Below are 23,987 nucleotides of genomic sequence, written 5' to 3'. Positions count from 1 at the left end.
AGAGAGGGTGAATCATTTATTCCGTAACTGAGATGGAAATGATTTTGTTCTGTCGACTGACATCTACAAAAGGTGGTTATTGGAAGACTTGTGGTAATTAAAACAATGTAGCTCGTTAACACATTCACTTTTGGCAGGGCAACATGTACCTTTAAATAGACTGCCTCTTTCTGGCGCTGCAAGTTCATTTATAACTCCACTGCTTACCGAATACAAAGAATTACACATATTTAAAGAGGCCTCTGGCAAATTTAGTCCACACGAGCTTTGGGTCCTGATACAGCTATATCATAGTGGAGGTTTTGACCAAATGAACACTGGGCATCTAACCCCATTGTGTCAAACCCCAGGATTTTTGTGCACTTGGGAAGCATGTGCATAGCACCCAGCCCCTCTGCCTGCAGCCTGTAAAGTCTATATCAGGCTAAAATATTCTGCGGCTGGATGCAAAATACTTGTGTTCTGGGTATACATTTCTGAATGCTTGCAACCCTAAATGCAAGTACCACACTATACAGTGTCCAGCCAGAGTCTACAATAAACGTTCATAGACAGAGGCTGCAGGCACCTAAGCTGGACACTGCATCGGTGCCTCCTGGGGGGGCACAAAAACACCAGAACTGCACACAGGGGCTGAACACCCAGTGTGCATGATGCCTTTAAAATGCTCACAATTCCAATTCTAAAGCTGAAAACAAATGGACAATCATTGACACCACAAAATGTATTTAACATCTTCTAAGCCCTGTTGATTTATTACAGTAGAGAACTCAAGTCAATAGTATTTTTAAAGGCATGGAAAAGATAAATGTGAAATAATACTTACAATAACATCAAACTTGGAATAGATATCTACAACTTTCCCTAAAATGGAAAAAAATAAAACATTATTTACATACACTCAATGATATTTTTCTCTGTACCTTCTCTAACAGAAGCCCCTGATACAGCTTTTTGAACTGTATATCTGTGACAGAAAGGTACAGCAAAGGCTACCAATGTAATTACATTAAAAATAAAAGAAGTTTATATGATTCTCACATGCCCCTGAAAAATGATCACATCTTCAGCTATCCATACATGTTAAAATCTGACTGAACAAAGCCTGCGGTCAGAAAGCCAATTTCTTCCATGTGGTCCTGCCCAATTTATGAATAAATTGAATAGGATTGGTCCCAGGACAGAACCCTGAGGGACCCCACTTTCCACACTGGACCATTCTGAGTACTCCCCATTTATCACTACCCTTTGAACTTGCCCTTGTAGCTAGTTTGCAATCCATGAACTGACCCTTTGGTCCATGCAGACAGACCTTAGCTTGTATAGTAAACATTTGTGGGGAACTGTATCAAATGCTTTTTCAAAATCCAGATACAATATGTCTACAGGCCTTCCTTTATCTAGATGGCAGCTCACCTCCTCATAGGGTAATAGATTTGTTTGGCAAGAACAATTTTTCTTCATGAATCTATGCCGATTTCTGCTAATGTTACCGTTTTCAAAATCTTGTATATAGTTCCTTATCTTCCTCTCCAAGAGCTTGCATACCATTGATGTTAGGCTAACTGGTATGTAGTTCCCAGGGATAGATCTTGGTCCTTTTTTAAATATTGGTGCTACATCGGCTTTTCTCCAATGAGCTGGTGCCATACCAGTCAGTAGACTATGTTTTTTTGTATTATTGTATATTATTTGTATATTTTGTATTTACTATTTTTGTAAAAATTAGGAACAACGGTCTGGCAATTACTTGACTGAGTTCCAGCCATCTGGTCCAGGTGACTTATTTATGTTAAGTTTTTCAAGTCTGTTTCTGATATTATCCCCTGTTAACCATGGGGGTGCTTCCTGTGATGTGTCATGAGAATAAACATTGCAGTTTTGGTTACTGAAGCCCCCCGTTTCCCCGGTGAAGACTGAGGAAAAGAATACATTCAAAACCTTTGCCATCTCACCATCCTTTGTAACCAGAATGCCTTCATTCTTTATGGGACCAATGTGATCTGACCTCCCTCTTTTACTGTTTATGTACTTAAATAATTTCTTAGGATTTTTCTTACTTTTCTCCGCTATGTGCCTTTTGTGTTCTATCCGCCCTGAATACACCATTACATATCTTGTTGCATTCTTTGTACAGTTAGAATGCTGATGATGATCCCTAAGCCTTGTATTATTTGAAGGCCTTCTTTGCTTTTAAATGAATTTTTACATTGGTGTTAAGCCACCCAGGGCTTTTATTAGCTCTTTTAAATGTATTATCCTTTGGGATGCACTGGCTAGTACTCTTAAAGCACACCCATTTTAGCTCCGTGTTCATCAAATCATCAAATCCTAGGATTTTATCCCATTTAGTATCTTCCAGGAAGGAGCATAGTTTCTGGAAGTTGGCTCTTTTGAAATTCAGTGTCTTTGTATTCCCCTTATGTTTCTTATTTGTATGATTTATACTGAAACTAAATTGACCTGTGATCGCTGTTTCCTAAGTTGCCCTGTATTTCTACATCCACGATCAAGTCTGTATTGTTAGTAATCAGTAGGTCTAGTAACGCATTGTCTCTTGTTGGTGCATTTACCATCTGACCCATGAAATTGTCCTGTAAGACATTAAGCAGGGTTGCACCGATACTAATATAGGTACTCGTGCAACCTGAAACCAATACTTTCAGGCTCAGCTCTTTGAGCTGTCAGTGGGTCTCCCCAGTGTTAAAGAAGTCCGGTAATTGGAGCTGTCAAAAAAAAAAAAAAAAGAAGCAGCTGGCAATGTTTATTACTAACATTGCTCAGGCCTGAAACACTAAAATAAAAAGAAACATTGTTTCTTTTTGTATATTTCTGTTTCTTCATCTGCAGATCAAAGGAGTGAACAATGTTTGTTTAACCCCTTAATAACCCTTAATTTACTCTAATCAGCCTTAATTAACTCCTTATTCTCCTCCATTTAATAATTATTTTATTATTTTCCTGCTTTTTTTATTTTGTTTACGTCTATTTTTTAAACGATAAACAATTAAATTTTTTTTTTGTTTGATTTGTTAGTGAATATTGTTACACATATATATTAACATATATTTACACATTTCACATTGAAAAAGCGCTAAATTAAAAAAAATCTATTTATTTCATTTGTAAATAACTTTTCAATACTTTGTACCATTGCTGACAGCTGAAGTTAAAACAAAACAAAACAGTTGCAGTAGGTATCGGTAACTGGTATCAGCGAGTACTAAAAAAAAAAAAAAAAGGCAGTATCGGTGTACTCATTGTAAAAAAAAAAAAGGTATCGTGCATCCCTAAGATTAAGGAAAGGAGCCTTAGATGAATGCGCATTAGGGAGCCTTGGATGAAAGAACATTAAGGTGCTTTAGATGAATGTGCTGTTCCCTCCGCCCAGTCTATATCTGGATAATTAAAATCCCCCATTATGACACTTCCCATCCTTGCCGCCATTCCAAACTGTGATAGGGGGTCCGCCTCCCCCTCAGGTTACGGGGCCTATAGCATACTCCCAGTATAACTTTCTCCTTGGTTTCCTCCCTTTGTAACGCTACCCATAAGGATTCCACCTCCTCCCTTGCTCCATTAGTGAGGTCATCCCTCACATTCACCTGTATATCATTTTTGATATACAGGCATACCCCTCCACCTTTTTTACCCTCCCTGTCCCTGCGATATAGGGAATACCCTTGAATGGTCACCAGCCAATCATGAGAACTATTGAACCAGGTCTCTGAAATTCCCACAAAATCTAATTCCTCCTCATACAACAGCAGCTTTAGTTCTTCCATCTTGTCAGCCAGACTGCTGGCATTAGTAATCATGCCTCGTAGTTTTGTCCATTCGCATATTATCTCCCTATTGGGTGTTCTGAGGTTGCAAATAGGACTTGTTGCTATACTTACCATGGGTTTTGGTGCTTTAGTCAACCTACCATTAACGCCCCCAATAAGACCCACTGAAATACGTTCCACTCTGGCTATCTATATCTATTCTTTCGCACCACCCCTGGTTTGCTTAGGCATGAAAACAAACAAAGGCGCCTCTAAGTGTAGAAGAAAGACAAGTTTAATGCCCCAACTGGGTTCCAAAAGCACTTACAAGATGGAAGGTGTAGTCAGGCACTTCGCAAGTGGAGCTGCATTGGAAAGGGTCACAGTGGGAGGAAGCATTCAGAGCGGATGGATGTGATACAAGGCAGCGGCAGTGTGGAACAGAGGAAGCCGCTGTGAGGCCGGCGTCGTTAGCACGAAGAGACGGCGTAACCGGAAATGATGTCATCCACTGGAGCGGTTCCTTAACCAGCATGGACCGCAAACAGACAGCCGAAAGGAGGAAGTGTCGTCATCAATAGGGGACGCGTTTCGGAACGGTCATACGTTCCTTTTTCAAGCTTTTGGAACCCAGTTGGGGCATTAAACTTGTCTTTCTTCTACACTTAGAGGCGCCTTTGTTTGTTTTCTTGTGTTTCTATAGACCCTGCTTCAGTCTTATTAAGCTGCAGCCCTTTGTGTTGAAGAATACCATCCCATCATTTCCACTATTTCCACCAGCATCCTCATGCTTATTTGGGACTGCCTTATATAGAGACATTATCTAGACTATACTAGCCCTGTGCGCCCTATAGAAATATTTTTTAAATATTTTTTGATTTTTATTTGCTTAGGCATGAGCATCCTATACTACCCACCATTCTAAATTACTACCACTTTATATCAATACTGCCTGCACGAGCGTAGGAGTAATACTTTTCTTCTGTTCATATTTATACTTTTATCCTTTTTCTGAAAATACTACCTTGAAGGCCCTATTCCTCAATTTAGCCCTAAAATCGTTTTTTAGGACACTCCATCTTCCTCGGACTTTGTCATTGGTGCCAACGTGTACCATGACAGCCGGGTCTTCCCCAACGCCCCCCCCCCCTGTAATCTGTCCACCAGATCCATAATGTGCCGAACCAGAGCGCCCGGTAAACAACATACAGTTCGGCGCTTCAGGCCTTTGTTACAGATTGCCCTCTCTGTTCTTCTGAGAACTGAGTCCCCTACCACCAGAATCTGTCTTTTCTTTCCCTTGGCTTTACTCCCACCCTCAGGTAGGATTTTTAATCGAATAATAAAAAATGGATTTTTAAAACAGCTTAACTGTAAAATCCTTTTCTTGGAGTACATCACGGGACACAGAGCACCATAGTAATGACTATCTGGGTTTATATGCTACCTTTAGGCGATTGGACACTGGCAACCAATAGTAAGAACGTTCCTCCCACATAACCCCTCCCATACAGGAAGTACCTTAGTTTTTTAGCAAGCAATGAAGATCCCAGAAAAAGAGGGGAGGGACCTCTGTGTCCCGTGATGTACTCCAAGAAAAGGATTTTACAGGTAAGCTGTTTTTAAAAATCCATTTTTCTTCATCGTACATCACGGGACACAGAGCACCATAGTAATGACTATCTGGGATGTCCTAAAGCAATGCCTTTGAGGGGAGGGAACATACCTAAATCCCCCTTATTTTAGGCTGCAAATTATAAAAGCTGCTTGCAGCACGCTCTGGCCAAAAACAGTCTCCTTTTGAGATCTAACATCCAGTCGGTAAAACCTGGTGAATGTATGAACCGAAGACCAAGCGGCCGCTTTGCAAACCTGAGCCATCGACACTTGTTAGCGCACTGCCCATAACGTGCTAACTCCTCTGGTAGAGTGAGCCTTGAGATATCGAGGTGGAACCTTATGTTTCAACTCATAGGCCTGGATAATGACCTGACGAATCCACCTAGATATTGTAGGACAGGCAGCAGCTAGTTCTTTCTTAGGACCCTCAGGCAGAACAAAAAAGAGTCAGACTTCCGAAAAGGGGCTGACATATCTAAATAAACCTTGATAGCTCTCACCACATACAGTGAATGGAGCAAATCTTTCCTCCTTAGACTTAGGATTAGGAAAGAAGGAAGGTAAAATGATATCCTGATTCAAGTGAAAACTGGAAACCACTTTGGGTGAAAAATCCGGACGGGGCCGCATTACCACCTTGTCCTGATGAATAAACAGAAAGGGTTCCTCACAAGAAAGGGCTGCCAACTCAGAGACCCTTCTTGCTGAGGTTATAGCCACCAAAAAGACTAATTTCCTAGTCAGTAGGATCAAAGGAATATGCTTAATAGGCTCAAAGGGTTGACTCTGTAGAGCTGAAAGCACTAAGTTCAAGTCCCATGGGCACAAGGGCGATTTAATTGGTGGCCTTAAATGTAGTACTCCCTTGATAAAGGTTCGTACTAAAGAATGAGACGCGATTGGCCTCTGGAGAAAAAAACGATAAGGCCGAAATTTGTCCCTTAATGGTTCCTAAGGATAAGTTTAAGTCAATTCCTGCTTGCAGAAAGGCAAGAACCCTCCCAAATGTATACTTGCGAGGGTGCCATCTTCTCTTCTCACACCATGAGATGTAAGACTTCCAGACTCTATGGTAAATTTTTCTAGACACTGGCTTTCTAGCATTTATCAAAGTAGCCAGAACAGAACCACTGATACCATGGTCTCTCAGTACTCTGGTCTCAATAGCCATGCCATCAAATTCAGCGACCGTAAAGAAGGATGGTATATGGGACCTTGGGACAGCAGGTCTGGGCAGAATGGAAGACACAATGGGTCCCCTACCGCCAACCTCACAATCTGTGAGTACCAAGATCTCCTTGGCCATTGTGGGGCCACCAGAATTACCGTTTTCTGCTCCACCTGTATCCTGCGTAACAGGTGCGGCAGCATCTGAATCAGAGGAAAGGCGTAAATGAGAGAATACCGATCCCAGGGAACCACCAATGCATCCGTCCCCACAGCAAGTGGATCCCTGGTTCTGGACACAAAGCTGTCCACCTTGGCATTGAACCTGGATGCCAAAAGATCCACCTCTGGCATCCCCCAACGCTGGCATATTTGAAGGAAAACTTCGGGTTGAAGGGACCATTCCCCTGGTAACTGCTGACGACTTAGGTAGTCTGCCTGCCAATTGTCCACCCCCGGAATATAGACTGCCGACAGAGATGGCACGTGTCTCTCTGCCCAAGTCAGAATATGATTTATCTCTTTTTGGGCTGCCCAACTTCGGGTACCCCCTTGTTGGTTGATGTATGCCACCACTGTGGAATTGTCGGACTGGACTCTGACTGGAGACCCCCGCAGCCTGGCCGTCCAGAATATGAGGGCTAAGCGAGCTGCTTGAATTTCCAACAGAATGATCGGCAAGGTCTTTTCTACCTGGGACCATTTTCCCTATACGGAGGCCTCTTCCAATACTGCTCCCCAGCCAAGACGACTGGCGTCTGAAGTTACCACCTTTCAAGTTACTGGTGGAAAGGACTTCCCATTTTTTAAGTTGCTGGTCTTTGACCACCAAGAGAGGTCCTGTTTAACCTTTGGGGATAGAGACATTGGATGATCCAAAGCTAGGACAGACTTGTCCCAAGCCTCCAGGATCGTTCTCTGGAACAACCTGGAGTGAAACTGCGCATAAGGAACTGCGCTGAAGGATGACACCATCTTCCCCAGCAGTCTCATGCACAATCGAATTGAGGGTCTTTCTACCCTTTTGACTTTCCTGACCAGCTCTACTATTGAGCTGACCTTCAAGGGGGGTAAAAACACCTTTTTCCTGGGTCGTATCCAGGATCAAGCCTAGATATGTCAAGATTTGAACTGGATGAAGAGCTGATTTGTCCATATTCAGAATCCAACCTAGGCATCTCAGAACATGAATTGTAGTTGAAACGTTCTCTAACAGGGTGGAATAGGACTGGTCCTTCAACAGAAGGTCGTCCAGATATCCTATCACCGATATCTTCTGGGACCTTAGAGAAGCCAATACCGGAGCCAACACTTTTGTGAAGACTCGAGGGGCCGTAGCCAGACCGAACGGTAGTGCTACAAATTGGAAATGACACCCCTCTACTGAGAAACGTAGAAACCTTTGATGTTGGCCGAAAATCGGTACAAGCAGGTATGCATCCTTGATGTCTATGGATGCTAAAAAGTCCCCTTTTCTTAGAGATGCCATTACTGAACGAACTGATTCCATCCGGAAGGTTCGTACTTTTAGAAAGGAATTGAGTGATTTGAGGTACAGAATGGGCCTTACTTCCCCATTTGGCTTCGGCACTGTGAATAGGTTTGAATAAAACCCCTTGAACTTTTCTTTGAACCTTGATAACCACCCCCTGCCTTTTTAGCTGTTCTAAGGCTAGGAATAAGCTTTTCTTTTTCTCTAGATCCGAAGGAACTCTTGATCTTAGAAACCGATTTGGGGGAAAATCTCGGAACTCTAATTTGTAGCCTTTCGTTATAGTGGAGATAACCCACTTGTCCTGCAACAACCCTGCCCAAGCATCTGCGAACCGCCGCAGTCTGCCCCCCACTTGTAATAATGGGGGCGCCCCTTCACAAGGAGGACTTGGCATTGGCCTTATTCGGCTTCTGAGTCCAAGTTATTTTCTGACCTTGAGGTCTTTTAAAGGCAGGTGGTTGAGGCCGTCAATACTTCCTGGGAGAAGATGCACCTGGCCCAGGAGCGTTCAGAATTTTAAAAGGAAGGCTGCTTATTCCTTCTTTTCACAGTAAGCAAGGAGCTCTTCCCGCCTGAAATTTTTTGGATATACTTATTCAAATCCTCTCCAAACAAACGTTCCCTATGAAAGGGAAAAGCCGCAAGTAGCCTCTTGCATGGCATCTCGGCTAAACAGTTCTTTAGCCACAAAACTCTGCGCATCTGTATTGAGAGTAGCGCAAACCGAGACATCTGCTGGATTGAGTCTTTTAATGCGTCTACTGCAAAACATAAAGCGCGAGGAAGTTCTGTTAATTCATCAGAATATTCCTCCTGAACAGGTAGGTTCCTGACCAGTCTTTTAAAACGGTCCTTCAGGGATTGACAGATCCCAATAACCGCAACAGCTGGTTTTACTGCTGATCCGGTCACCGCAAAGGAGGGCCTTAGCAAGGATTCCAGCTTTTTATCCGCTGGATCTTTAAATCCTTGGGCATTATCCACTGGACAGGTTAAGCTTTTATTTACTGAAGAAATAGCAGCATCCACTAAAGGCGTATCCCACCTTTTTTTTTTCTCCATCGGGTACAAAAAAGAAAACCTTTTAGGAGGTAAGTATATTGTGTCCGGATGTTCCCAATTAGTGTAAATCAACTGCTCCAATAATGGATGCACAGGAAACGCCTGAGAACCTTGCTGAGGTCACAAGGATCCCAACGTAGAACAGGAAAGTTCTGGCCCTTGTACAGGGGGCAACTTGAAACCTGCTCTCAGCATTTCGGTTAAAGACTGGATAAACAGTTTTTGGGATTGTGAAGCTGACAACGGTTCCTCAGAACATGAGTCCCCCCGCTGAGGACTCCTCAGCTTCAGCATCTTTATCCCCTATGGCCACCTCCTCAAAATCCTCTGCCCATTCAGGATCCAAATCACAAGGACCCAATTGGCTAAGGGAGTCCTGGTGCTCAAGTGACTCAGCAGTGGGACCAGGCTCAGGAGAGGGAGATCTATTTCGTTACTTCCCTCCCTGTGCTACTGAGGCAATCATACCCGCTATTTTGCCTTCAAGACCAGCGAGAGCTGACTTTAAGTCATCCTTAGTAACATAAGCTGAAGCAGGGATATTGGTGGTGGCCAAAACGCCTGACATATGCAATGGCTCAGCCGCAGGTCTTTCAGGGGAGACAGGTGCTGCAGTAGCTTGAGGTTGATCTCCTGTTTTTGAAGGAGTCACTTTAACCCCTGGATTAGCCCTGTTCCCTACACCTCATTTTCTGGAAGACATCACTTACAGGTTTTTGAGGCAATTCACTGTGCTATATGTTGTATCAAAGCCAATACTATAGCCTCCTTACAAAGTTTGCAAATGCCCGACTCACGTGCTCAGCTCTGTGTCCCACTGCGACCTGCCCTGGCTCATCTGAGCCAAAAAGAACAGCACTGACACATGCAGGCGCACGACTTCCCTATATGTACGTGCGCTGTCACGTGACGTACGCACGCCCGGGACTTACTGCGCATGCACACTCCCGCGGGAAACATGCGGCCGCGATGCTGCCATCACGCACGCTACAGCGTGCACAGGAGGGAGCGGGCTGCGCATGCATGTGCCAACTGCATGTGCACGCGCCCGCGACCCGGCGCGCGGTCCCCAGCGGGAACCTTTTGTCCGAGTGCAACCGCTCTCTGAACCATCACAGTGGGGACACAAACAGACACTACAATCTGGCATGACAATCTGCATAACATTACTTTGGAAATAATGTAAAAAATGGGGCCTCCAAAGGAAGCACTCACCAATCCTCGCAGCAGAGCCTAAGATAGGCCCAATCTTCCCCATCACTGCGGGTAACACCACTGAGGACCTTCAGGGACCGGGTCCCCTTTTGTTTAGGGTCCTCACCCCTGGACCTGTAAAGCACCCTTTAGGTTTCCTTGGGCAAATAAAAGACCAGGAATACCATATCACAAGGGTCCAGCTCCATAAGGAAACATTACAGGCTAGACTCTGTTCTTGAACCAGGGCTCGGGTACCATCCACTTTAGCATGATATGCCATCCGAATGGATCCGATTATAACATCCTCACTGGGACATTATCTGAAGAAAGAGCTTTCACAGCCGTGACCATCACCTTCAAGACACTGACAAAAAAACTAAGGTACTTCCTGTATGGGAGGGGTTATATGGGAGGAACCTTCTTACTATTACCAGTGTACAATCACCTAAAGGTAGCATATAAACTCAGATAGTCATTACTATGGTGCTCTATGGTGTCCCGTGATGTACGATAAAGAAAAGGACTTTTCCTTTTCAATATGCAGGACTGTCATTTTCTGTAAAATGCAATGCAATATGGCTACCTGGAGGCATGCTGTACACAGAAGGTGTACAGAATACCCCTCAGAAATGTCATTTTCTGCTTGAGTGATTGGTGTACAGATTTTCCCAGAAGTCTGCACTAAGATACAATTCAAATTTTGAGCATCCCCTGCAACAAAATTTTCATTTTTGTTGAGATACTCTCAAAGGCTAATTACGTCAAAGGATGCAGCCCATGCCACTTTTCTCAATAGAGTCCTGCAAGCACAGTAGCTGATTAATCATTTTTTAAACCATTCCCATACAGAGCTATTCCTTTACAACAGGGGTCTCCAAACTTTCTAAACAGGCCAGTTTATTGTCCTTCAGGCTTTAGGGGGGCTGGACTGTGGCCAGCTAGAGTGGAAATTTTCCTGGTAACAGTGGAAGAAAACATTACCACATTTGGTATTATGGGGAGAAATAGTGCCCCGTTGCTGGTATCAGTGGGAGAAATGGTGCCCCACTGCTGATGTCAGTTGGCAGAATAGTGTCTCATCAGTGGGAGGAATAGTGCCCCAAAGGCCAGATAAAGGCAAGCAAAGGGCAGCAGTTTGGAGACCACTGCTTTAGAATAGCAAAAGGTAGGTACTTTAATCAAGCATGGAGGATGTATTTTTTCGCTCTATTCCACAGGCATAAACAGGCCAAACTTAGCAGATCTCATCGCACATGATTACGGGATAATCTTTTCTCAGAGAGACGTTTCAGTGGTTGGATTTAGGCTGCGTGTCTGACCACAATTTGAGGTCCATGAGTAGCAGAAAATTACTTTTTTAGCATCTTACCCGACTCGTCCACAACCGGTAAAGCAGAAACTCGTCGTTCTACAAATATATTCAAAGCTTTGATGATGGGAGTATGGGGATGTATGAAGGCAATGTTGTGGTATGTTCCTATCCCAAGCTCCTCTAAGTTTTGCTTCATGAAGGCAGGCTTTGGCATTTCGCAGACCTGAAATGAAAGAGAAAAGGGAAAAGGGGATTATTTTTTTTTTGTTATTAACAGTACAGGGTCTTAAACACAGAAAAGAAGGGCTAAGGGGTTGATTTACTTTGCAAAAGGAGGCATTTTGATCTACCTGTATATTTCATATCTTCGAGTACAGTACAGGATAATGGCAAAGTATTCATACACTATTAGTTATGACTGTACCTTCAGGTGATTGGACACAGCTTTAGAGGACACTCCCCCTGGGTGCCTTACCTATAACACTACCTCACTCCACGAGTCCTTAATTTTGTAGCAAGCAATGGAGCTTAAACCAAGGAATGGAAGGGAGGGTAGCCAGTGTCCTGTATTCCCAGATATGGAATTTATAGGCAAGTCCTAATTTCTCTTATCTTAATTCTAAAGCACATGGCAAGACACAGGCAGAGTATTCATACACCAAGGGGCATCACCAAGCAATGAATAAGAAGGATGGGCAACAATGAGGCAAACCGATCTTTCAGAAGACCCAACCTCAAACAGCCATCGTGAGAACAGAAGCAGAGGGGCGCCAGACTGAGTGCAGTAGGTTTAATGATAAAAACAAGTAGTAACTCACAAATTAGTTGAATAAAATCAGCATGGGTGGTGAAATCGCCAGTCCGGAGACACTAGAAATCGTCCTGATAGCCGTGGCAGCCTGGGGCACAGATGGTGTTGCAATAGATCCAGAGAGGACCGGGAAGCAGCTGATCACGGCCGCGACCAGTGTGAACCACAAGATGGTGCCAGGCTGGACGTGACATCACAGGAACAAGATTATCTGCGTTCACACATAGAGAGGCATTGTGAGAACCTTGCAACCAAAAGCTGCATCAGCAGAAGATTGGATGTCCACCTGGTAAAACTTTTAAAATGCATGAACAAAAGACCAGGATTCGCCCTTACACAACTGGGCTACAGAGGCTTGGCCAGAAAGGCTGAGGAAACTCCCACTGATGTGATGCGTATAAGTGCAGCAGGGCATTTTTCTTTGAGAGTGTAAGCTTTTGCAATTAGATTTCGTATCAATCATATGTTGTTGGACTCTGAATCACATTGTTCTTGCAAGGTCCCAAGAATTGGAAAAAACGGTAATCTGTCTGTCTGATTGGAGCAGTAACCTTGAGGTATACTCTAATGGCAAAGAAAAAAAAACAAAAAAAACTAGAACCAGTGAATACACTACTAAGTAATGTTGAAAACGTATCCACTCACTGTCAAAAGGACATGGGGCTCTACGGCAAACTAAGGCATAAAAAATAAAAATGTTTGTAGTTAATTGCCGTGTGTGCAATACATAGGCAAATTGCCCATGGGGTCTCTTTAAATGAAAAGTTATGGATATGAGCCACATAGCATCACCCCTCATTTATTTGAGTAAACACGTACATTGTGCTTTTGTCTTTTCTCGTAGGAAAAAGTAGGCTGGACTTAAAGATGTATTTAAACACGCTACAGCATGCCACGTCCTGACGAAGCTGGGGTCTCCCAGCGAAGTGTGTTGATGTCGTGCATCTGTGCGTCTGACGCCGTTCGTTGCATCCTTCTGATCACTGTGCAATATGGCTGATATGGCGTGGATCTGACCATTGGAGCGAGGTTTGGAGACAGTGTTTGGGAACACTCAACAGTAATTGCTGCAGTTGCACTTGAGTGGCTTACAGACACATGTGTTGCGGTGTTTCCCATGAGTATTGGCGGGTTGCCAAAAGGAGATCATAAGGAAGGAGGATGAGCTTTTCACTTCACTGGCAGTATGTTTATGACAGATCCATGCAGCTCTCCTATCGACTCCTGGACATGTAAATATGCTATTGCTCAAGTTGTGTCATTTACCTCTTATGTTAGCATAGGACTACATCCTACCTTGCTTGTTTGTGTATAGCCGTCTACAGGTCCCACACATCGGTTGATGTTACCCTTGTTGGCCCATGCCACTAGTTGTCCTATTCATCATCTTACCTACAGTTCAATACATCCAGTCGTTGATTACAGTTATCTGTTATTTCTTTGCAACATTATGGACCATTTTCGACTCACTGTCAGCATGATGTTCAATTGATCTTGCCACGGTTTGCAGCTCTTCAGTCACCCCAGCCTTTTATTGCCATTTGTTGCCACACGCTGGCTTTTGAGACTGACAGAGCTATCTTGCCAAAACATACAGCACTATATTGCCCCTCCATTTCAATGTGATTCTACATGATTTGATACGAGATGATATGTGAGAGTATGCATGCATGGATGGTGTCTAGACGGTTTTAGACACTGACGACGTTGTCATTTTAGATGGTGGAAGGTGGGGGAATGTTTTCCTATTTTTTTTAATATGTATTTTTCATTAATTAAAATTAAATTTTTTGATATTTTTGCTTTTTGAATTTTTTGATTACCATTTCCCAGTGGCTCACTCATATGGCTCCTTTGACTGTACCCTCTCTGGTATACTCTATTGGCTCTGACTACATCCAGGAAATGTAGAGAGATTTCCTTTGGATGCTTAAGGGCAGAACATAAGCATGAAAGGACAATATCCTCATTGAAGTGGAACGCGTAGACCACCTTCAGGAGAAAGGGTGGCCTTAGCATAAGACAATCTTGTCACTATGAGGTACAAGGAAAGGCTCTTCACAGGAAAGGGCTGCCATAAATACATCTGGCAGACATGACCGCGATATAAAAAAAAAAAAAAAAAAAAAAAAAAAAAAAAAGCTACTTTGCATGGGATCCCCTAGGGGGATATCCCTGACAGGTTCAAAGGGTAGTTTCGTCTGCAGGGCAGAAAGAACCAAGCTGAGATCTCAAGGAAGCACAGGGTGCTGCAAGGGGGGCTTAATACTAAAAAAAAAACCCCTGAAGAAAAGGGAGTGAAGCCAGAGGCTTTTGAAAAAGAATGGATAAGGCCTAAACCTGACCTTTAAAAGTACCGTATTTATCGGCGTATAACACGCACATTCATTTTAAGAGGGAAGTTTCAGGAAAAAATCTTACATTTTAAAAAGGAACTTTGAAGGAAAATAAGGGTCAGTGCCCATCTGCAGCCTCACCAGTGCCATCAATGCAGCCTGATCAATGCCCATGTGCAGCCTCACCATTGCCATCAATGCAGCCTGATCAATGCCCATCTGCAGCCTCACCATTGCCATCAATGCAGCAGCCTCACCATTGCCATCAATGCAGCAGCCTCACCATTGCCATCAATGCAGCAGCCTCACCAATGCCTTCAATGCAGCAGCCTCACCATTGCCATCAGTGGTGCCTGATCGATGCCCATCTACAGCCTAGAGGGGACAGGGAGGGGTGTGGGACGAGCACAGACAGATTACATACAGTGGGAATCTCCTATGATAGACAGAACAGTGGTCCAATGTCGGCCTGGAAGACGGGACTTCCTATTACAGAGGTCGCCAAGTAAACAGGAGATTCTCACTGTATGTAATCTGACGGCGCTCGTCCTGCCCCCCTCCCTGTCCCTGCCGAGGCAGCTAAAATTGAAGTATTGGCGTATAACACGCACACACGATTTGCACCCGATTTTCATGGTGAAAAAGTGAGTGTTATACACCAATAAATACAGTACTTAAGGCCATTTTATGATCAAGACCTGTTCATAGGAAGGTCAGAATGTGGGGTACAGAGTAATCTGTGCCACTGAAATGCTGGTTTTCACACCAGATTGTATAGGACAAATGGCTGCAAATAAACAGGTGCAACTTATATAGGAGGATTTGCTCCATCTCTGAATCACCTGAGGCTAGTCACTTCACTGGGTATTGGTAAGGGTTTACAACCACTTTAATGATCATGTTCCTTGGATTGTTATTGATGGGAACACTCCTCTTCAGTCTAAGAGACTTGCGTCTGTTGTGATAACTTTCCAGGGATCAGGAAGAAAGGACTTCCCCACGGTTAGGGCTGGGGTGGTGGTCCACCAAGATACAGAATTCCTTGCTTGGCTGGACAAGAGCATAGGCAAATCAAGAAAAGGAGCCCGCTTTTTCTAGGTCCACAAGAGGTTTTGTTGGAGAGCTGTCCAAGCTTTTAGCCATAAGATTCTGTGCATGTAAATGTACATTAGAGCCATTGTGGAAATTTGTCTCCTAACATGTTCTATGACATCCACACAGGAACGCAGAGCAGAAAACATATGCTATAATTTCTCTGTAATGAGCCTGAAATACAGGATCATGTTGGTTGTTCATTGTCCTAGTCCAGTTGGCTGCAGCCTGACATACAGAAATTGCTGCTTTCAGGGTTGGTACTGCAAGATTAAAGAGAGCTTTTGGGGGTGTCTCATATTTTCTGTCTGCAGAATCTTTAAAAGATGGAACATCTTCAATAGGAGCGGTGAGATGTTTGTTTAGGGCAGAAAAGGCAGGATCAACTACAGGAATAGTCCACTTCTTTGCAAACAATTTTTCCACTGGATAGAGTTCAGCAAAAATGTCGGGGGGAGTGGAAGATCTTTCAGGAGTGACTCAATCATCATAGATTGCATATTCTGTTTATGAACAGTGAACATTTTGCAAGATTTTGCTCAAAGGGGCATGGCAAAATAGAGCAGAGTCAGGTTGCACAATGCCAAGGTTTTCGCAGACAGAAGGAATGAGATTTTCAACGTTAGCAAGCATGCTGCATGAAGCTCCCTGTTCATTGTAGTGACAATCTGGGGAAGAAACATCTTTCGCAGCTTCCTTCAATACTGCCTCAATATCCTATTCTTTTTCCCTTCTGTGTCTGCATCTTTTAGGATTGGCATATCGGGATCCAACTCCGATTGAGAAACGGAAGTAGGAAGAGAAGTCATGGCATTTTTGGGCCGCCCTGGATGATGGTGGCTGTATTAAGGGTGTCATCTGTCCAAGGAAATGTGAGAGATGTAGAGGATTCTGTTTTAGTCAAGGAGACCTTTTGTTGCTTGACTATAATAAAGCTGGAATTGAATGCTGAGACCAGTGTTCGAGACAGTTCTTGTTCCATGCAAGGGATGTCACGTCACTCTGAGGTTGAGAGTTGTGCACCCCTCAGTAGAGCGAATATTCCCCTGCGATTTTGCATCGACTCCCTTTCACCTGGTCTCTGCAATCATTACAAGTGAAGGTATTCCCCCTGTGGTGCACTCACAAAATAGGAAACTTAAGAGAGTAAATGGGAACCCAGGTGTAGACTGTCCTGCAATGAATTTTTGTGGTGAATGGGCAAGAGGAAGCACCAGAGTACCCTATAAGGGCTCTAGGCAGTAGTCGCATTAAAGTGTGTGACCAGTGGCTTGATGCAACACCTGGTCATCCACCTGAGACTGAGCTCTGAGTGGTTGAATTTTAGGTCCACTTTGAAAGGTTTACACCGTGAGGTAAATATAATCTAAACATAGCCCTGTTTTCACAGTAACAGCCAGAGATACAGGGTAACCCCGTCTTACCTATCCAAGATGCTGGGCTGTACATAAGGTTCTTGTTTTGTCAGTCATGGGTCTTCAGGGACTGGTATTCATAGCAATGGGCCATGGCTCTGGACCTGTATTGCACCCTGCGACTAACTCAACACATTACACTGGTGTAATACACATTACACAAGTGCTGAGGTAAGTGCCCATGCAGGATTCAGTGCCCTAAGCAACATTACACACCTTCCCAACTGCATGGGGTCTGCGTATGGCTCCCAAGGTTTTACTGAGGTTGCGCCGATCTGGATACACTGCTTCTATGCTGCCATTAGAAGACAGTAAGAGGTTTATTGAAGAATTGGAAAATAAAATGATAAAGAAAAGTAATAAACTAGTCAAGCTAAGGGTGATTTCTCTGTGGAGAAAGGTCCATCACCTTAAGGCACTAGCAAAAAATTGAAGATTTACACTGTGTAGTAGGTAGGAGTAGGTTTATAGGGAAGATGCCCAGGGGGTATGTCCTCTAAAGCTCTGTCCGTGTCCAACCACCAGAATGGACACACCTATAACCCATGGTGTACGAGTACTCTGCTTCTGTGCTGTATGTACGATTAAGTTATTATTTCACTCTGCTTTTTTTTTTTTATGTTTTTCTTGAGCACGATAGGGTGTTCTATTCAAAGTGAATTAGGACGTGGCTTTACCTGATTCACAAAGTAAAATTTCACTATGCAAAGTGACCATTAGTAAGTCAACACCGATAGGTCCAATCTCCTCCAGGTCACAGTATATTTTTTTTTGTTTACAGTGAAGTGTAACTTGAAAACATTTCCCTTTTTGTTCTACACGTAAAACAGAAATGTAGAAGTGTGCAAAGGATTTGCTTGGTCCATATCAAAGGTCTTTCATATGATGTCATGTGAGACCCAAGATCTGCCAATTGTTTAAATACTCATACAGGTGGCCTTTTTTTACAAGGCCTTTGAAGACTGACTCAAGACTTTTTTTTTTTCGCAAGTCTTGCAGATTGGTGTATCTGTGAGGTAAGGTGTCTCCTCTTCTGGACATCAGACACCTCCTGCACTTGCATGTGCTTCCATCTTCTTTGTAGTGCTCCTGGCAGCCTGAAATCCTGGTGTGGTCTATAAACTGCAACCAGAGCTTGCATGGTTCCCTGTGTATCACCACCTTTCCCACTGCTTGTGTCTTCGATTTAACCAGTAATACACCACTTTGCTTGCTGACCAATAGGAAGGGTATATACAAGTATGAAAGCTCAGTTTGCAATTTCAGGCTTTGGCTCTGGAACCTGTTACCTAGAGGAGAAGCCAGCAAATCACTCCTAAACCACCCCACAGGTTTGTAGATAGACAACCTGATAGATACAGATGTACAGGCATACTCCACTTTTAAGTACACAATGGGGTTTATTTACTAAAGCTGGAAAGTGCAAAATCAGGTTCACTTCTGCATAGAAATAAATGAGCTCCCTGGTTTTATTACCAAAGCTTAACTGAACAAGCTGGGGTTAGAAGCCCATTGGTTTCTATGAAGAAGTGAGTCTGATTTTGCACTTTCCAGCTTTAGTAAATAAACCCCATTGTGTACTTAAAAGTGGGGTATGCCTGTATAGATTTCTTGGAACAAAAACTAAATTTTTTTTTCTTTGAGGAAACAGTTTTCAGTAGCAAAGGGTAAGAGGAAACACCCAAGTACACGATTGCATGCAAAGAAGACAGACACAGCCCATAAATAGTAATCACTTTGTGGAAGATACGATTCTACATTTTTAATGAATTCTGTTATGTATTATTCGTTGTATAAACAGAGCAGCACATTAGTACACACTATAATGCTTCCAGCACAAATGTTAACATTTAATACAGGTTTTTTTTTTTTTTTTTTTAATCAGAAAGGGTTACAACCTTACCAAGGTATAATTACACAAAAGTGTGTGTGTGTGTCCACTGTAAGCTGGTTCTTCACCAATGGGTGGCAGTATGGTAAAGAACATTGAGAAACTGGTTTGAAATTATGCAGTGGTATATGTCCCCATGTCAAGCAGGTATAACGGGTTATATCTAGAAAAGCAGATATGGCAAATGTCTAATAAGACTTATTATGGCTGCATGACAATGGAGTACAAACTCACTTTCCCATGTGCCTGCTTATGGATCAGACACCATACCTGAATGCTATTTGCAGGCAAAAAGCATTGCAATATAGAGAAAGACTCATCACATAATAAATTTGTGTTTTTTGTATAACTGAACAGTTAAAAAGGTGCCTGAAGACATAAGATGCACTTCACCTGATCCAGCTGGTTATGGTTGAATCAAGCAAGAAGCATATCTGTATGGACCTCTGCAGCGTTTCCTTGACTGACCCCTCTATCTGGATAAGAATCAATCAGATCAGTTTGGAATTTTCCTGACCAGTTGTTATTGCTTTCCGTGAGATAAGCTGGTACCAGAGGTTTCTAAACATTGCGCTTGCTGCTTTCTCCACAGGCCTAAACATGCACCTTCTGCCAAACCAAACATACATTTTAATGGAAAGATCTTTCAGTGGTTAGATCATGCCTGCCTGTCGGACCGTCTGCAATCTGATGTCTATAAGCAACTGAAAGTGAACCTATAAATTTGCCCCATGCAAGGCAAAGGAACAGGTTCACTCCAATGACAGCCTAACAGCAGCTTATACTTGAGTGGTAAGTGGAAGCCCTGTGTAATCTGTAAGTCACAGTCTAGCCTTTCTCCTTGCCCATATGAGACAGTGCTGGGTGTCAAGGAAATGAAGAGGAGCAAAGGAAATGTAAGGAAACAAGATTATGTGCTGATGAACATGATGCTATAAAAAGTGAACCTGTTGCTTTGCCTTGCATGAGAACAGGACAGGTTCACTTTAAATTTACCCCCCACAATCACTATCCTACTTATTTTTTTCCTTTTCCTTTATACAGTTTATTACCTCATCATTCATTGTGTAATCTCATGTAATGCAATATATATTTTTAACAATGCATTTTCTCATATTTTTGTCCATATTATGACAGGGGGGAGGAACATAAAAAAAAAATGTATTCATTTAAATTATTTCCGATTATTATTTTCATTTGTTTTTATTTTTTTAACTATTATTTAAAGGGTAACTCCACTTTTGTAGGTCAAAAAATAGCAAATAAAGAAAAAAATATATAACGTACACAATTGTGACACAAGTCATATTTTAATTGAATGTTATTAAACATGTTATTTCCCAAAAGGAAATCCCATCTAAAAAGGGATGCAGACCCTGCAGTTTTCCTCATTAACGCCCTGTACCTGCTGCATCTGATTTATGAGAATTATGAAACCACTCCCATTAGACTCACTTAGCACAGGGGCACAGAGGGACAAACAGGGATTTCTTCAGAATAATAAAAGGTAGGAACCTGCCACAAAAAGTTTGTTAAAATCCTTGCAATGTACATAGATCACTCAGGGAGGAATGTTTTTTTTTCTCAACAAAAGTGGAGTTACTCTTAGTTTAGATATTACTGATGTTTGTAGTGAGTGCTTTTCATATGTTTTCTTTGCATTGTAATACTTTAAGGGCCAGTTAACACCACATGCAGTCCAGTGTGGATTTTTCTGCATCAAAAATGCATGAAAAGTAAGTTATATGGTTTTCAATGGCATAGTCCACACCAGTACTTGCAGATCCAGTGAAAAAAAAAAGTGGAACGTGCTGCAATTTTCCTGCACTGGAACGCACTAAAAACGCACTGGAACACACCTGTCCTTGTTTAAGATTAAGAAAAAAAAAAAGGGGGGGGGGGATGCTTTGGACTGCATTAAAACGCACACCAAAAAAGCACTGGAATGCATCAAAAATGACCATGCAGAAAAGCATCTGGAACGCATCCGGACTGCGCTTCTACTGTGTGAACTGGAACTAAATCTCTTAAATAAAAGAATGTAAAAGAAAAAAAGAGAAAAAAAAGCCACACCATTCATAACAGAGCTTCATATCCTTTTGTTCATTGAGGCTGGGTTCACACTGTCTTTCGGATGCGGTGCACGGCAGGGGTCCAGCGTGTCCAGGTTCTGAATTTTTGCCTGAATTTGGACCTGAAACAGAGTGAAAGATGCACAGGACCCCTGTGCAATCCCCTCTACAGCCGCCACAGAGATGTGTGAACTGGCTCCTTTGAGAGCCGGTCACAATCTCCTGTCATATGAATTGGATGCAGGGAAACCCGCATTCCAATTCACACTAGTGTAAACCCAGCCTTAAGATGAGCCACAACTTGGCTTTGACATGATCCACTCTACCACATAATCCAATGCAGCATAAATAGTATTTGCACTAAACTAGTAGGTGTTGGGTGGAATGCTGAAGCCTCAAGTTATAGCTTAGGTTAGGGTTCTGGGGAGCATGCATTGGAGTTTGGAGGAGGCGGAGAGGAGAAGGGAGCTCCCCCAAACAATATATTGCCAACAAGAGGTACCTTATTCTGACAGCCGTTTGGAGACATAGTTGGCTTCATAGATTTTTTTTTTTTTTATTTGACAATTCTATGAAATTTGCTTTAAATATGTTGCCTGTCTTTGCTTACACCTGTCTTATGCATGACACCACCTGGACGCCAACAAAGAGGAAGCCTCTTTTTTTGCCAGTCCTGGAAGTAGCAGAGATTCCAGTGGTTGGGCAGGGGAAACTTCCAGCACTGGATGGGATCCTCGTCTGTGACAGCTAAAAGCTATCCCGACAAACTCCCTTTAGAGTGGCAATTGACTTTTAAAGAGTCTCTTAAAGGGGTTGAAAACCTTCAAGGTTTTTCACCTCCATGCATTCTATGCATGGAGGTGAAAAACCTCCATTAATGCTGCAGCCCCCCCGAGCCCCCGTTTTACTTACCTGTACCCTCTCTATCTCGTCCCGGGGATGAGCACACCAGCAAAACCGGTGTCTCGGGTCCTGATTGAATGGATGGATGGATAGCAGTACAGCCATTGGCTCCTGCTGCCAATCAAATCCAATGACCCGGGCGCCGGGGGTGGGGCCGAGCAATACATTCCTCTTCTATGGATGCCAAATGAATGAATCAGGAGCGCACAAGCGAGGTAACCCCCCAGGAGAGCACTTCTCCCAGGGGGTTATCTAATGTGGGGAGGAGCCGCATGAGCCGCCGAGGGACCCCAGAAAAAGGATGTTCGGGGCCACTCTGTGCAAAACGAGCTGCACAGTTGAGGTAAGTATGATAGGTTTGTTATTTTAAAAAAAACAAAAAAACAAAAAAAACAAGCTTTAGTGTTACTAAGTCCAACTCCTAACCCACTTACATGCACTTTTGCTGCTATACCCTACCACTCCATTGCTCCAAAATGGTTGTAAAATACCCCATCAGGATATGGAGATGCATGTGAACTTCTTTGATGATGCACAGCTTGGGCCAAACAGCCAGTTGAAAGGTCAAAACTTTGTCACAAGAGGGAGGGGGTGACATGAAGCCCATGTAAGCTTCCACACCATGCAACATGGAGCTTACACATGGTTAGGACCCCAAGGAAAGTATCAGCAGGGAAGTGTGGGGAAGAGGAGGATAAGTGGGTCAGGAGGTGGGCTTTAAAGAAGTCACTTTTACGTGAGTGGGCAGATCCAGTAAAGGAAGCCTGTACTGTACTTTAAATGTTGGCTTTGCTTAACACTCGTACCCTTGCTATTATGTTTATCCATTCACTTAAGTACTTTCCAAGTCTCCAGCCAGACAACTAGCATTTTCAGAAACAGATCAACGACTCCAGATTTCTCTCAGGGCAGATTTCCTTTAATAGGTGGCCGTGTTCTCCTTCCATAGAGAGAGAGGGACAAGAAGCTGTACAAGACTGAAGCAGTTTGTATTATCTTTTGGAGCAGAACAAGCAGATTTCCCCTAGCAGAGTAATGTGCCAAGTCAGTCAGCAATATTGCGGTCATCTCCAGCTCAGCAGACAGCATAAGCTGGCTGAAACCACATTATTAAAGTCATGGGTAATATTTGCACAAGGTGTATTACTCCAATGTTTACACTTCAGTCTCAGGATGCATCTTCTGCAATGCCTGACCTCTGTGCAGTTTGCCTATTCTAGCTTAAACATTATCTGTGTGGGCTGAATCCTGTTTTTTTTTTTTTTGGTTCATCTGGTCTGCCAGGGTCTTGGATGGCTGGCAAAAGTATTCACCCCCCCCCCCCCCCCCCCCCCCTTGGCATTTTTTCTTTTGTTGCCTCACAACCTGGAATTAAAATGGATTGTTTGCGGATTTGCATCATTTAATTTACAGAACAGGCCCACAACTTTGAAGATTTTTTTTTTATTGTGAAGCAAACAACAAATAGGACAAAATAACAGAAAAAGTCCATGTGCATAACTATTCACCCCCCCCCTAAAATCAATACTTTGTAGAGCCACCTTTTGCAGCTATCACAGCTCCAAGTCCCTTTGGATAAGTCTCTATGAGCTTGTCACATCTTACAACTGGGATTTTTGATTATTCCTCCTTGCAAAACTGCTCCAGCTCCTTCAAGTTGGATGGTAGCACTTGTAAACAGTAATCTTTAAGTCTGACCACAGATTTTATTGGATTGAGGTCTGGGCTTTGACTAGGCCATTCCAACACATTTACATGTTTCCCCTTAAACCACTCAAGTGTTGCTTTAGCACTGTGTTTGGGGTCAGTGTCCTGCTGGAAGGTGAACCTCCATCCTAGCCTCAAAT

General features: G+C 43.1%; 1 protein-coding gene across 8 annotated transcripts in view; it reads right to left on the bottom strand.

Annotated features, from left to right (window-relative positions):
* Window positions 1-23,987, bottom strand: part of PRKAG2 (protein kinase AMP-activated non-catalytic subunit gamma 2) — a 538,740-nt gene that overhangs the window by 11,943 nt on the left and 502,810 nt on the right. For all 8 annotated transcript variants that reach the window (XM_073629982.1, XM_073629984.1, XM_073629981.1 and 5 more), the window contains 2 exons: window positions 11,678-11,843; window positions 827-864 (listed from right to left, as the gene is read on the bottom strand). In XM_073629982.1, the coding sequence (XP_073486083.1) occupies window positions 827-864; window positions 11,678-11,843 (204 nt within the window). The remainder of the gene's footprint in view (window positions 1-826; window positions 865-11,677; window positions 11,844-23,987) is intronic.

The sequence above is a fragment of the Aquarana catesbeiana genome, linkage group LG05, assembly GCF_042186555.1.
Source record: "Aquarana catesbeiana isolate 2022-GZ linkage group LG05, ASM4218655v1, whole genome shotgun sequence".
NCBI classification, from domain to species: domain Eukaryota; kingdom Metazoa; phylum Chordata; class Amphibia; order Anura; family Ranidae; genus Aquarana; species Aquarana catesbeiana.
This window is presented reverse-complemented; position numbering and strand designations above follow the sequence as displayed.